The following is a 14751-nucleotide window of genomic DNA, read 5'->3' on the forward strand; positions in this document are numbered from 1 at the left end:
ATGGGTGAATCCACTGAGTTGCTTTTTTATTGATTTGTGGGTGTTCTTTATGTATTGTGAACATTAACTTTTGATATGTATACATTTCATCTTGTCTTACAGAATGTCATTTGTTGTCTTAATTTTATTTATAGTATCTTTTCCATTGAGAAATTTCAAAATTTTTTGTACTTAAAATGTAGTTAATTTATATTTTATTTTATGGTTTCTGCTTTATTCTAATTTCTTCTCTCTTCCAATTATGGTTAATTTCCTTCTTCTGCAGGATTATTTCCAGTATTTTATTTCTTACCAGTTAAAATACAGAAAGACTTTCCTTGATATCATGTCTTTCAGAAGCTATCTTCCCATTTCTCCCGAAGTGTCTGTACTTGTCTCTGATTTATCTCTGCCCACGCTTTCTCGAACCTACTTCAAGTAGGCTTTCTTCTCTGAGGTTTTCTGAAATAGCGTTAGGGTCACCAAACATCTCTGTTTTACTAAATCCAGTGGTTGAGCCTTCATCTTACTTGACCTGTTAGCGGCGTTTGATTGATGCAGTTGACTGCTCCCTCTTTCTCGAGGCGTCTTCTTCATCTCTCGGCCTTTAGGACATGACTTGCCCTTTTTTCTCCTCTAATTTCATGGCCTATGTTTGCCTTTGCTGGTTCCTCCTCAAAATATTTTCTCCATGTTTCAGACTCTTATTGTTTGTTTTACAGTAGAATGTTTGGTAGCACTTACTGAGAGGAATAGGAAAAGTACATCTGATTCATCTTTCTGGAAACAGAGGTCCTGCCAATCATTTTTATTTATATTATAACTTTTTTATTGACTTATATTTAGCTTACAATGTTGTGTCAGTTTCTGGTGTATGGCATAATGTTTCAGTCATACATATACATGCATATATTCCTTTCCATATTCTTTTTCATTATAGCTTACTATGAGATATTCAATATAGTCCCCTGTGCTATACAGTAGAAACCTGTTGTTTATCTAATTTATATATATAGTAGTTAGTGTATGCAAATCTCGAACTCCCAGTTTATCTCTTCCCACCCCCTTTCCCCTCTGGTAACCATAAGTTTTTTTTTCTATGTCTCTGAGTCTGTTTCTGTTTTGTAAATAAGTTCATTTGTGTTGTTTTTTAGATTCCACATACAAGTCATATGGTATTTTTCTTTCTCTTTCTGGCTTACTTCACTTGGTATGACAATCTTCAGGTCTATTCATGTTGCTTCAAATGGCATTATTTAATTCTTTTTTATGGCTGAGTAGTATTCCTGTGTGTGTGTGTGTGTGTGTGTGTGTGTGTGTGTGTGTGTGTGTGTGTGTGTGTGTACACCACATCTGCTCTATCTAGTCATCTGTCAATGGAAATTTAGGTTGCTTCCATGTCGTGGCTATTGTAAATAGTGCTGCTATGAATATTGGGGTGCATGTATCTTTTCAAATTAGAGTTTTCTCTGGATATATGCCCAGGAGTGGGATTGCTGGATCCTATGGTAAGTCTATTTTCATTTTTTAAAGGAACCTCCATACTGTTCTGCATTGTGGCTGCACCAATTTACATTCTCACCAACATTGTAGGAGGAGTCCCTTTTCTCCACACCCTCTCCAGCATTTATCATTTGTGGGCTTTTTAATGATGGCCATTCTGTGTCAATTATTTATATGACTCTTCTTCTCTGTGCAGGTACCTGGAACTGGAGAGCAGTGGCCATCGGAATGAAGTCAGACTACACTACCGCTCAGGCAGCCACCACCCTCACACGGAAGTGTTCCCCTACATTTTGGCTGATGATAAGTGGCACAGGCTGTCCGTGGCCATCAGTGCCTCCCACTTGGTATTACACGTCGACTGCAATAAGTAAGTGGAGTGTCCCCAGTTCAGGAAATGGAAGATTCTGAAAAATGACTGTAAACTCACATTACTTACATGCTGTTTCTTTTCTGCAGAATATATGAAAGAGTGGTGGAAAAGCCTTCCACAGACTTGCCTCTGGGCACAACGTTTTGGCTGGGACAGAGAAATAATGCACATGGATATTTTAAGGTATCTTTTGGTTAAAGTTTGAGCTTCAAGTGTAAATATAAATGCTTTCTACTGAGTTTGGCAAAGTACTTTTTGCTTTTTGGGGTGGAAAGCAAAATAATTTGTACAGTTTTTTCTATTTGTTTTCTATTTCTATTTTAGTGGGTTTTTTTTTTTCTTTTTACATTGGTGTTCTATTGAGCTGGCCTACACTATTTTCTCTTTTTTTCCAAATGAGTTTGATCTTTAGACATAACAGAGATGATCACAAGGCTGCAATCAGGGCTGTTAACATGTTCTTGAAATTAGGCATTCAAAGTAATAAAAATCTAAAATGTTAATATACAAATAAACTCTCCACCATTGAAATATAATCTTTGATGGTCTTTTTACAGAGATGTTAATAATAGAAGATGAAAACTTTTCAATATTTCTTATTCATAGTCTCCTTGTACTCCTGAAAGTGAGAAAGAAAGGAATACATATATATGATCAATCTATCAGGGCTAGAAAGCAGTGATAATCTATATCTTTTTCTTTAGTGTCTAATAGAGACCCTCCACAAAACTGCATCATTGTAAAGGATCTAAAAGACATCCCATTTAACTTTCTGTATTTGAGGATAAGGAAAGAAAGTCCAGAAAATCGCTTGGCTGCAGCCCATAGTGTAATCATTTTTCCTCCAGTGACTCTCACGATGCCTATAATGCAGAAGTGGCTCAACGAATGGTTGTGAAATAAAAGAATGATAGGTGGTGTGTCTAATTCATGGCTTTCCAGGTAGAGTAGTTCCCAGTAACTTTAAAATTGTGTTCTAAGAAAGGTTTGTAATCCTAGAAAGGTGTTTTAAAAACTTAAAACTATTACCTAAAAAACCAGGTGCTTTGAATATATCATTTCATCAAATCCTAGTCTTGCTGGCCTTGGTGCAGGGTCTTTTCTTCACCCTTTTATCAATACGTGAACCAGTTCAGAGAGGTTAAGTAACTTGCCCAAAGACAGTCATGGGGAATTGATTCCATGCTTGTGAATCCTGAAAAGTCAAGGCTTTTTTCCTCCATAAGGGATAGCAAGTTTGTGCTGTCAATGCTAAGTCTCTCCTCTGTTTAATCCTGGCAGCCTTTCTCATGGTGCCCAGATGTGGCCTCGAAAGCTTCTCACACATCAATTATATGTACTCCTCTAGGGGTCATAATTTTTACTGTAGATTGTAAATGGTGTCCAGTAGAGTTGTGCAGTGCACAAACTATAAAACTGTACATGGTAGCCTTGCTTTCATAATCCAGACCCCAAGCAAACAACAGATTCAGCTATTCACATAGAATAGTTAAATATTTATCATTTACACTGACACACTTTTTGTACCATGCTATTTTATCAGATTAAATATGTAGAAGATATATAGGCCAGGATTTGACTGGTAAATCTTTGTAGGAACATTCAAAATTGTCTTAATAATATGTTGGTACTGCCATCTCTGTCATTAAATATTCTGTTTGAATTTTTTTCAAAGGGATAAAGTGAAATATTAATTAGAGTATATAAAGTTGATGAAGGAGGAGAGAGGGGTGGTTTCATGAAGGGACAGCTGGAGTGTGTCTGATGAGGTCATTTCTGAGCTTCCATTTGCGCATTGCTTTAAGAGTCTTGATAGCTGGAAGCTAACTAAACGTTAGTGACCAAGGATGCATGTAAATTTCACATATGAGCATATGATGTGACCTTCTGGGTAAAATGGGTGATTTCCAGCTGGCATGTAAAAAAAATTTCATGCTAAACTTTCTGTACTCCTAAGGACTCATCACTAAGTCTTGCTGTAGCTGTTTAACAAATCTACTGACCTTTTTAAATTGAGAAATTTGCTTAAAAAGATCCAACAGGAAAATAAGAAATGCCCAAATAAGCATTGTTTTTCTGACTCAGTTTTTGTCTTCTTTTCTTTTTGATGATTGTAATTAACTGAAAATTGGTATCAGTTTCACTGTTGCTAATACCAGAAGTGATTTTCAGGTTGATTTTTAAAGGTCATTTTCAAGCCTTTCTTCAGTGGCTAACTAAAATAACTTCCCCCAAACAACACGACTATTGCTTCTTAATGGTATCTTGACATTTAATCTTAAGGCTTTACAAATATTACCAATAAGAAAGTACATGGGTAATCATCTATTTTGCCTGATGTTTTTCTTTCCCTTTGGTTTGAAGTCAACGCAATGTATTCAAAAAGATTTTATCAGGGTTTTTGGTGAGTCTCTTCTGCAATGTTTTCCTTTGTGAACTTGACAGTTGAACATAATTTGGGTAGATGAAAGTAATACGTCTTTTTAAAAATTTTCACACACAGGGTATAATGCAAGATGTGCAATTGCTTGTCATGCCCCAAGGATTTATTGCTCAGTGCCCAGATCTTAATCGCAGTAAGTCCATTAGTTCTTGCACTGTGTAATGAAAAGTGTGCTTTTTGCTTAATTTTGTCCAGAATGCCAATGTGAAATTGGAATTCTCATATATTAGTTGTCAGCATAGACTTAACCAGATTGAACCCCTTTTAAATGTAACTTGACCAATGTAGTGTTTGTAATTCCAGCCTGTCCAACTTGCAATGACTTCCATGGACTCGTGCAGAAAATCATGGAGCTGCAGGACATTTTAGCCAAAACATCAGCCAAGGTAAAAGCTACGTAGAAAAATAGTGCAGAGGGAGCGCAGAAATCCTTGAGATCCCTTACAGTTCCTTTAATAACCACCGTTGTTCACCTTTGAGACTTTTCTTACACCCTACTGTGTACAAGGACTGAATCAAAATCCCTACTCAAGGAAGGGGCTTATAAATATTCAAACCCTAGCCATCTATATAACAGATGTGTCAGTAAATCAGGAATGAGGCAGATTACTTGGCTTTTACATTACTTACTACAATAGGATTTATTGTTTAATTTAGTTTTTGTCATTATTTATTTTTATTTAGTTTTTCTTTATGAGGAAAGAGGCAAGAGGACATTGTAAAGAATATGGACACTAGAATTATGTGAAGGAAGTGGTCCCCACAAAGCTTCCCAGCACTGTGTTACAGTTGTAGGATTATTTGCTGTCTTAAGCACGTGGCGGGTTTACCTACCGTTTCGCCAGGCTGTTGTCATAACAGTTACTGATGAGCTGAAAGGTGTGTTATATATCGATGATTTGTTTCTGATGCAGTATCAATTCTAAAATTTATGTTTTCACTTCAGCAAACAGATTCATGAAATTAAGCATTTTAAAAATTAATGGAAGATGCCTCTGGGCACTGTGGAGGGTGCTATTTTGACTTAGCCTTCATTTCCATCTTATAAATAATGCTTTTTTTCCCCCAGAGGCAAGGGACAAATATACTACAAAAATAAGGGAAAACTCCTTCTAAATGAAAGGCTTCAGTGTATTTATAACAGATTGTTGATGGGCACAGCCAGCATTACTGCTGTCCACCTAAAAAACAATCCGATGCCTAGTGGAGTATTTTGCATTTCTGCATTGCAGCAATGGTGAATAATATAACCCCTTCCTTTGTGCCACAGCTGTCTAGGGCTGAACAGCGAATGAATAGACTGGATCAGTGCTATTGTGAAAAGACTTGCACCATGAAGGGAACCACCTACCGAGAATTCGAGTCCTGGACAGACGGCTGTAAGAACTGCACATGCCTGGTATGGCTTCTGCTGGAGCTCACACTAAGGGAACTCAGCCGCACCCCCACTCTTTAAAAATTTATTAAAACAGTGTAATCGTGAAAATTTCAAGACCCATTTCCTTGAGACACAACACTAAAGTGACAGCAAACCCGGGCAAATCTTAAGAACTGTGTGTTGCATTATTAAAGACACTTTCTAGCCCTTAAAGATGATGATAGTTTAAGAATGCTGTAAAGTTTTAAGTTTATCCGTACACACGTGACATTAACAATTTAAACTTGGGTCAGTAAGGGAATTCCCAAAGGATTCTATCTTGTAATCCTTAACTTTTCCAGGGATTTTTCCCCTCATGTTTTTATTAATGCATTTTTATAAAACTAAAGGTATATGCAATGGGAAGTATGGGGAGCAGATTGGGCTGTATAAACAAATGATAGGCTTTAAATAATCTTTAAAAGTTTACTAATACAGTGGAATACAAATTATAGAGCTTTAATAAATATAATTTCTCTAATTGCTCATTAATAAAGTAGAATATTTAGTGCATTCTTATTTTAAAAATATAAGTTCATCTTCAAGGAAAGGTTCAAAATGAGTTTGGTTTTGAACTTTCAAATTCCTCATGAATGCATCTGTTAAAACTGGTTGACTGGAAAGAAGTCTGAAGTCTAAAAAGAATTTGTTTTCCCACGTTCATCCAGTTCATTCAAAAATGGAACATCATTGATATAAGAAGATCAAAGTTAGCTGTGAAATAACCACACATGCATGTGTGTGTGCGTGCTTTGTATGATTTCTATGCGGGAACATATTAAATTCTTACCAGTTTGGCATTTTACCATTTGGCATTTTACAAATGCGGTAAAACCTTCTCCACTTGTTAAATGGGTGCCAAAAATCAAATTGAGTGAAATATCAGATGTGGTGTGGTGAAGTCAATAACATGGCTAGATAACATGAAGCTACCTGGGAGTTCTGGATGACCTTGGGGAATCAAATTCCTTGAGGTCTCCTCTGCAGGTTGGCACCTCCTGTGATGATAGTCAGCACTGATTCATGGTGGTGGCCTGTCCGAGCTTAAATATCCATGGGAAGATTTCTGTGTCCCGAGACTGGGTCTTCAGGATGGCAGCAGCTAGTCCAGAAACCCCCTCATTTGTTGATGCTCACTTTGGGAGTCATCTGGGGAGATGAGTACCCCAGACATACCCCCAGCCTGCTAGTTCCCTGTCAGTGTGTGCCCTTCCCTCCACCCTTGTCCTCATCCACTTGACAGCAGGAAGTGAGAACTGTAGCTCAGTTGCTGGACAGAAGATGGGGCCAATTACCATCTGTGTTATGAGCCAATTTGTATTACTGTGGGTCTCTGTATTATGGGTTTTACTGTATAATAACCAAAGAGAATAGTGGGGCGTTTGAAATTTAAGAACCAAATTAAAAATACTTGAATGCTACCAAACTGCAACTTGGACATTCTTTAAAATACTGTTTTCTTCTCAGAATGGAACCATCCAGTGTGAAACTCTGATCTGCCCGAATCCCGACTGCCCCCTCAAGTCGGCGCTTGCATATGTGGATGGCCAGTGCTGTAAGGAATGCAAATGTGAGCATAACTTTCGTGATGAATACTCTTTTGGCCAAAAGAAAGCTTCGTATTGATAAATATTCACCCACCATTGGTTTAATCTGGGGAAGCTAAATAGCTTTTAGAGATGCTGGCAGTAGGAAGAATGCCTTCTCTACTTTGGTTGAGCAGTTCTTTTCCATTTAAAAATGCTGTACTTGTATTCTAGCAAGAAAATTTTTTTGGAGGAATCTATTCTGTATAGTGACAGTGGTAGCAAAGACATGGAAGAAACTTAGTGGAAGGCGTTTCTGTCATTACACTGCTTGATAACAAATACCTCCCAACTAGGTTAAGAATAGTCTGCACTCAGCCACAATGACCAAAGAAATCCAGGATACAAGTGACCTTCAACAGCAGGTGATACGAAACTCCATTAACCCAAACTGCAGAAGTACACATTGTTAGAGGATTGTCCACTGTGAACAGGGCCGGGTTCTTAATTCATAAAAAGAGGCTCACGCCACTGACTGAGGAAGCTGCCTGCCTTCTAGCAGCTGGTTTATGCAGTTCACTGGTGACGTCTGGAAGTGCTCTTTGAACAGGTTCTGTATCATTTATTTAATAACAGTAATCATTGCATCTATATCACTTATACTTTAAAAGACGGCCCTTAAATCCTTGTTAAAAGTAGCACTTAAAATTTAGCTCTTTTTTTTTTTAAACCAAGGGTTAGGTAATATATATGAAAATCGGGCTGTTATTAAATTTGTAGTATATCTAGGGCCATATAAGTGCAATATAATTATACACACACATGCGCACACACACAAGACAGAAAGGATGAGGGAGGGTAAAGGAGAGGGAGAGAAAAGTACTGGCTGCTTTTCTAGGGTTTTTAATCTTTGCTCCGTTACCATTGCCATACCTTACTCTCGCCTACGCAGTGTGCAGGGTGCAACTTCTGACGAGAGTGACAAGTTATCAGAGAAAAATCAGGGAGTCTCTTTGTAGTCCATTGATTGAGTTCCCTGAGGAGCTCATTTATATTTAATTTTGTTGGACTTTACATTGAAGCCAGTCCATTTCGTTAGAGTGTATTATTAGCCTAGTGAAGTAGGTTTGGCTGAACCAGGAAGGATTGGATGCAGTCACTCTCACACAGATCACTAGCTCATTTCCTCGGAGGGGGAATCTGAGTTCTTCCTTGAACTTGTCTCAGTAATGAAAAGCATGTGGTGATATTCAGTAGTTTTCTGAATATCAGAAGTGGATGCTTGGAGGTAGGAGGAAGAAGGGTCCTCTTTCGGACTTTATATGCATAACACAATAGCAGGCATTGTACTTTTGCTCTAACTTCTTTTATTCTTTCCACTGATCCTTCTACATTGTTACCTGTGAATAGGATAGATTTGCAGTAAGTGATGTTGATTTTATTAGCGACAGGCTGATTGAAATAATGGACCATCATGATAGATGGATTAGTCAGAAATTGTGAGTTTCAGTTCTGATTCTACCATTTGTCTCTGTTACCAACAGAAAGCTGCCTACTAAATCAGACTATGCTTGAAATCTTCCCAAAAAGCATGCAGTTAGACGTAATGAAATGGTAAAATATTTTGAGATTCATTAATGCAAAGTGCTTCTGGCAGACTTTGGTGTTAATGATTGAAAATCAACTGTGTCTCATATATAAAATAGTGATAGCTGTTAGTAAGCGATCAGTGAGTGTGGGGACCACAACATCACTGGAGAAGTGCCAGAATAATTCATTTGAATCTTTCATATGGTTAAAAATAATAAGGATGGAGTGACTCTGTCTTTCTGGTCATATTCAGTGATGAAAACGCCATAAAATATAGAGGATTTGTGTCCTGTATTTGTTTGTGTTTCGGGTATTTGAACTTCTGGTTCTGATGAATTCGACATTTTACAAAAGCTAGCAAGATATCTTCAGTAAACAGTCATAGAAGTTTTTTTTTTTCCCATAAAGGAAATAAGCACTTAGTTCATATGGAAGTATTAGAGATTATTTGGGAGTTTGTCTCCAAATAGATAAATTTAAAACCAATCACTAAAAATATTTCAGAAAATGTGCTTCTGAAAAGTTTTGCAAACACTTACTTTATGAAAGATAAATAGCACTTAAATTTAATAATCAGTAGCTGACTTGTTTAGACAGTTCAGCTTTTCACATGTGCTGAAAATGGGAGAAGCCAATAGTTAGACATACCCATGATGTTGTGTGTGTGAGTGTGTGTGTGTGTGTTTCACTGTTACATATGAGGGGAAGGAAACTGTCTCATTCTCCTATGTTAATTTTCCTAGTATTATCATCGTTATAATTTATGAGAGCTTATTTTTGGCAGAATATAAGTTAAGTTCTGTATGTTTCACTTTTTAAAACCCAAGCATAAGCCTTCTTCTTATACACTGCGCTCATTCTGTCTTTGAAACTCTTTTGCTCAATAGCCTTTTGAATGACATAAAATTAACAAAATATATTCTTTAGTGAGAACTGTTTAAAGAGATTCATCAGTGATTGTTTCTAAAGCCCTTGGAAGGTAAAACACATAACCTAACCGCTGAACATTACTCTTCCAAGACGATAATGAACAAAGTCATTGCGTGTGGCCAGTTTTGTTTGGTCTCCTTTATTTAACGCTTTCAGCCTGGCTTCATTGGAGTTGTTTGTGCAACATTCAGCATCCCTATTTTGCAGCCTGCTTTATATTTTCTCTCTGTAACTTCAGCTCCAGCCCTTTATCCAGAAATAAATACTGTTGAATGGTGAGAAGGTTGTTGTTCTGGGAAAGACGTCAGAGAGAGCCAAGCCTGTCCCTTGTCTTTATTTGAATCTACATAAGCAAAGTGTTGGGAGGAGGGGCTTAACCTTTTGTGTCCCCACCACTGAGCCACTGTGATGGAGTGAAACAGAGACAGAATGAAATCCGAAGGCAGGAATGCCAACACCAAACCATTAAGGTAATAATAATCACAACTGTAATGAAGTCATGTCACTTCCTTAGGTTAGAAGGCACATACTCTGCTTCTCATGTGATCTTTACAACAGCTCTGTAAGTTAGGTGTTGCCTTCATTGTCCTAATAAGGGAGATTATGTGACTTGTCCAAGAGCATACAATTAGATGCCCTAGAAAAATTCTATCTGGAAGTACTGTGCTTTGCCAGCCTGCTTCTCTCTTTAAAACCATCTGCTATAATTAATCTAAGTGATCCACTTTTATTGACTAGTAACTAAGCTTTTCAATGACATAAACACATTTGGGGTCCCGGCTGAGTCTAGGTAGAATTGCCAAGTAGGCAGTTTGCCTTTGTCCCTCTATCTGCCCCCCTTTCAGCCACTGCCACCACATCCTTTATCCCAGTCACAGCTCTTACCCAGCCAACAGCAAGATCGACTGACACACATTCAAGGCAGCTCTAGAAAATATAAAGTATAAGTATCTTGGATGACTTTAAATCTGAAATAGGATGAGGTCTAACTAATGAAAGTACGTAAAATCTCAAGCCAGGTTACAAAAAAAAAAAGAATTATTAGAAAGTAAACATCTAACGTTCTAGGAAGTAGGAAGTTACTGAAAATCACTGAAATTAGAAAAAAATTGAAAGTATTCAGTGCATTCTTTTTTTTCTTTCAGTGGATTATAGATTTAAGTTTGAACACAGGGCTCTGCTTCACAGAAAAGGTGGTTCATGGAAATAGGAAATCTGAAGCAAATCTGAACTAATGCTGTCATGTCTTTTGCAGAAGAGGCTGTATTTTAAAAAACAAAGAAGGCAGATTTCCTCTCCATTTCTAGAAAAGCATCAAATACAGGAAATAGAAATGTGACCTTCAGAATTGGTTGGTGCTTGCCTGGTAGCCATAGTTACTATAATTGGTGTTTTCTCAAAGAGGCCGGATTTATATGAATGAATTAAAATTATTCTTTTGGTTGAACAATGTCAGAGTTTTAATATGTAATATAGATTATATTTTAATATGTTCTGTGCTATTGGGTATCATATTGTTTTAATCTTCATTTAAAAGCACTCAGCTTACATAGAATCTATTTGCTATTTTGTCTTTGCATATTGAGTAGTTAAGTAGGTGGGTTATAGAGTTAGACTTTCTAGGTTTGAATTCTAGCTCTACTGCTTATTAATTTATTAGCTGTGTGACTTTGGTCAAGTTACTGAACCTCTCAAAGTCTCAGTTTTCTCATCCGTAAAATTATATCTAAGGGTTGGCGTGAGGACTGAGTGAGGAATACACGTAAAGTGCTTAGAACACTGTTAGCTATTATTATTGTCTTTATTAAAAGAATCATTTATGTTTTTATTGATGAAAATACAAAGTGGTGAAACTTTCTCATCTGGCCAAAAAGCTTAAAGCTACACAGGACCTTAGAGGTCATTAGAGCAGCAATTTGCTTTTGAGGAGCTGAGGTTTCATTATCCGTATTTTACGTAGAAGTAATACAGCCCAGGAGGTTAAATGGCTTTTCTAAGATTAAACAGTTAGTATGTAATGCAAGATAATTTTTTTTTTTTCAAATTCTGTTCTGATACACAGTACTACTCTCAAGGCCATTCCTCCATCAACATTTTGAATAGGTCTTAACCAAGTTTGATACTAAGAACAAATTTATCATGCATTATGTAGTCTTCTGTGTCTGGCTTCTTTCATTCAAAATCATGTCTGTGAGATTCTTCTCTATTTTTGCATGTAGATGTCGATTATTCATACTTATTGTCATAAATATTCTATCCGTGTTAATGTACCAAAATCTAATCTATTATTGCAGAGTGAATTAGATGGTTTCCAGTTTGAAGCTCTGTAAATAGTCCTTTTATAAACATCTTTACCTGTTTTTTGGTGTTGTGCATGCCCGATGGGTATATGCCTTAGAGTTGTTTGACCACAGGATAAAACTGTTTTATTCGTTGGCAAAACTGTTTTACTCTTTGGCATACTCTGTTTTGTCAAAAAGTTTTTTAAAGTGGTTATACTAGCTCGCCCTCCCACCGACGACGTACAAACATTCCAGTTGCTCCACACTCTCACCCACACTTGGCATTTTTGGACTTTTTAATTTAAAGCATTATGATAAATGATGTTGGCACATCATACTGTACTGTTGCTCAAATTTGCGTTTCCCTGATGACAAATGAAGATGAGCACCTTTTCCTGTATTTATGGACCAATTTCATTAATTTAAGAGTAGAATTTTTTTTATATGAACACTTTCCTGAAGAGCCTTTCTCTTGTTTTTGGCAGAAGACGGTAGTTTGGGAGGTTTGATTCTTTTATTTTCGCACTAGTGTGCAAACGTGGATGATTCTAGCTCTGTCACTTACAAGGCATAGCAAAGTAGGGGCAGAGCATTAAATGAATGCTACTCACGTAACTTAGGGATTTTTTTTTTAAAAAAAGGAATGACAATATAATGAAACTGACTCAGAGACTTTTGAACATATGAATATAGGGAAGAGGAAGAAAATATATTCCACCTAGAATCTCTTTGTTCTTTAAAAAAAGAAGAAACGTAATTTACATTGGCTATATATAAAAAAGAAAATAATTTTGGAGCAACATAGCCAATAAACTTAGCTGTCTCTACAGTAATTTTGGAAGCATGAGAAATCTGTAATATGCACCGGGGGTTCTCATGCATGAATACAGTTATAATTGAGTTGGCAAGTTCGCGTTATAGAGACATGAGGGGCTACCTGACCAGAATGCTGATGCTGGCTGAGGGCATCTATGCAGTAATGAAAAAGGTAGACACAGCAATCAAAAGGAAGTGTGTTGTTTTAGACACCAAATGCAGTATTTTTAGAAAGCTTCCTGAAAGTCAGTAGTTATTAAGGAATATTATGTCAGCAAACAATTGAATGAGCTGAGAGCTAAGGATGTTGCTGTAAATCATGTGCACTGCCTTGGTCTGGATTCAGTATTTTCTCACCAAAATTACCTTAATTTAGTATTTAAAATAATATTGGATAACTCATAGAATGAGGGCACTTTTCTAATGCTGTAGCTATGTGTGAAACACTGGGCAAGAACATAGTTCGCTTGTATGTTAGTTAAGATCATTGAGCTTAATTTCACTGAAGACAAATAGCCACATTTTATTAAAGAGAGATTTTATCAAAATAACCCTGTAGGCTTCCTGAGCACGCTCATTAATTTTGTGCATGTATTTTTTCATAAACTCTTCAAACAGGCATTTGGCATACTGCTATCTTTTAAACATTATAAAAACTGATAAATGTCAAATCAATGGAAAAAATACTGAACTGGCAATATATTAATAAGCAAGAGTAATTAACAGTATAGCCTTCAGATTAATGACTTTGTGAGACACGACATGATACATTTTAATGATTTTTAGAAAATAAAAAATCTATTGTTAACAAGTCAGCTTGTAGCAGAGCTGGGAATGCCAGGAAAAGGCAGGCAGGGCAGAATTATAGGATGATGACAATGTCACAGTGATTTGCTGCTGTGTCCTCTGCTCCGCAGTCCTGAGATGTTTGACTTGATCATTCTTCCTTCCTAATCCTACTCTAGCATTTTTAAGGTTTTACCTAAAAATAAGGCATGCATATAGCAAATAGTCAATCCATCCAAAAAGATACAAAATGAAACGGAAAAATCTCTCTTCTCCTCCCTCCCCTACACGTCTAGTTCTAGTGTATCCTTCCGCAGTGATTATCAAGGCGTCCACTCACGTGTGCAAGCGTAGGCTTGTCATGTGCATGTAAAGGATGTCCTGTGTCTTCCTGTACTTTTATCTTGAAAATGTTTCCGTCGTAACACTTTTAAAAATGGCTGCATAGTCCTCCAGTGTAGAGTTTATCATAATGTTATTTCTTCCTTCTCAAAGGGTATTTTGATTGTTTCCAATTTATTGTTGTTTTTCTTATGAAGGCCAATATTGTGGGATGTCATTCATAGATAATCTTGAGGCACTTTTATATGGCTTTATACGGTCAATTGCTAAGGGCGGGATTGCTGGATCAAGGACCATGGCACCTTTAAATATTGCTATCTCTTGCTCCCCTATTCCTCTCTTGCTCTGAATGACTCTGCAGAAAGCTGGCCCTGGGTGTTTTCTCGTCTAGTGAGGAGCACTAGGTGGCAGTGCCCAGGGAAACCTGGAAACATTTTTCTCTCGGTTTCATGGCTCTTTTGTTTTGTTTTGTTTTTGTTTGTTTGTTTTTAATAGAAATATAGTCAGTCTACAGTGTTGTGTTAATTTCTGTCGTACAGCATAGTCATTCAGTTATATATATTTTATATTTTTTTATATTCTTTTTCATTATAGGCTATTACAAGATATTGAATATAGTTCCCTGTGCTGTACTATACAGCAGGGCATTTACAAAGGGCATCAGGGGGTGATTGATTTTCTTTTTCCCAAGCAACTTGGACAACGTAAGAGCAATTCACAGGAGACCCCTTAATGAAGGATAGTCTATGCAAGCCTGAACTTCT

At 36.9% G+C, this 14751-nt stretch overlaps 1 protein-coding gene across 3 annotated transcripts in view; it reads left to right on the top strand.

Moving 5' to 3' along the window:
• Positions 1–14751, top strand: part of NELL2 (neural EGFL like 2) — a 287493-nt gene that overhangs the window by 75736 nt on the left and 197006 nt on the right. For all 3 annotated transcript variants that reach the window (XM_032493267.1, XM_014564018.2, XM_032493268.1), the window contains exons 5-10: positions 1679–1852; positions 1942–2038; positions 4359–4431; positions 4602–4684; positions 5569–5697; positions 7183–7285. In XM_032493267.1, coding sequence (XP_032349158.1) covers positions 1679–1852; positions 1942–2038; positions 4359–4431; positions 4602–4684; positions 5569–5697; positions 7183–7285 — 659 coding nt within the window. The remainder of the gene's footprint in view (positions 1–1678; positions 1853–1941; positions 2039–4358; positions 4432–4601; positions 4685–5568; positions 5698–7182; positions 7286–14751) is intronic.

Source organism: Camelus ferus, chromosome 12, assembly GCF_009834535.1.
Source record: "Camelus ferus isolate YT-003-E chromosome 12, BCGSAC_Cfer_1.0, whole genome shotgun sequence".
In the NCBI taxonomy this organism is placed as follows: Eukaryota; Metazoa; Chordata; class Mammalia; order Artiodactyla; family Camelidae; genus Camelus; species Camelus ferus.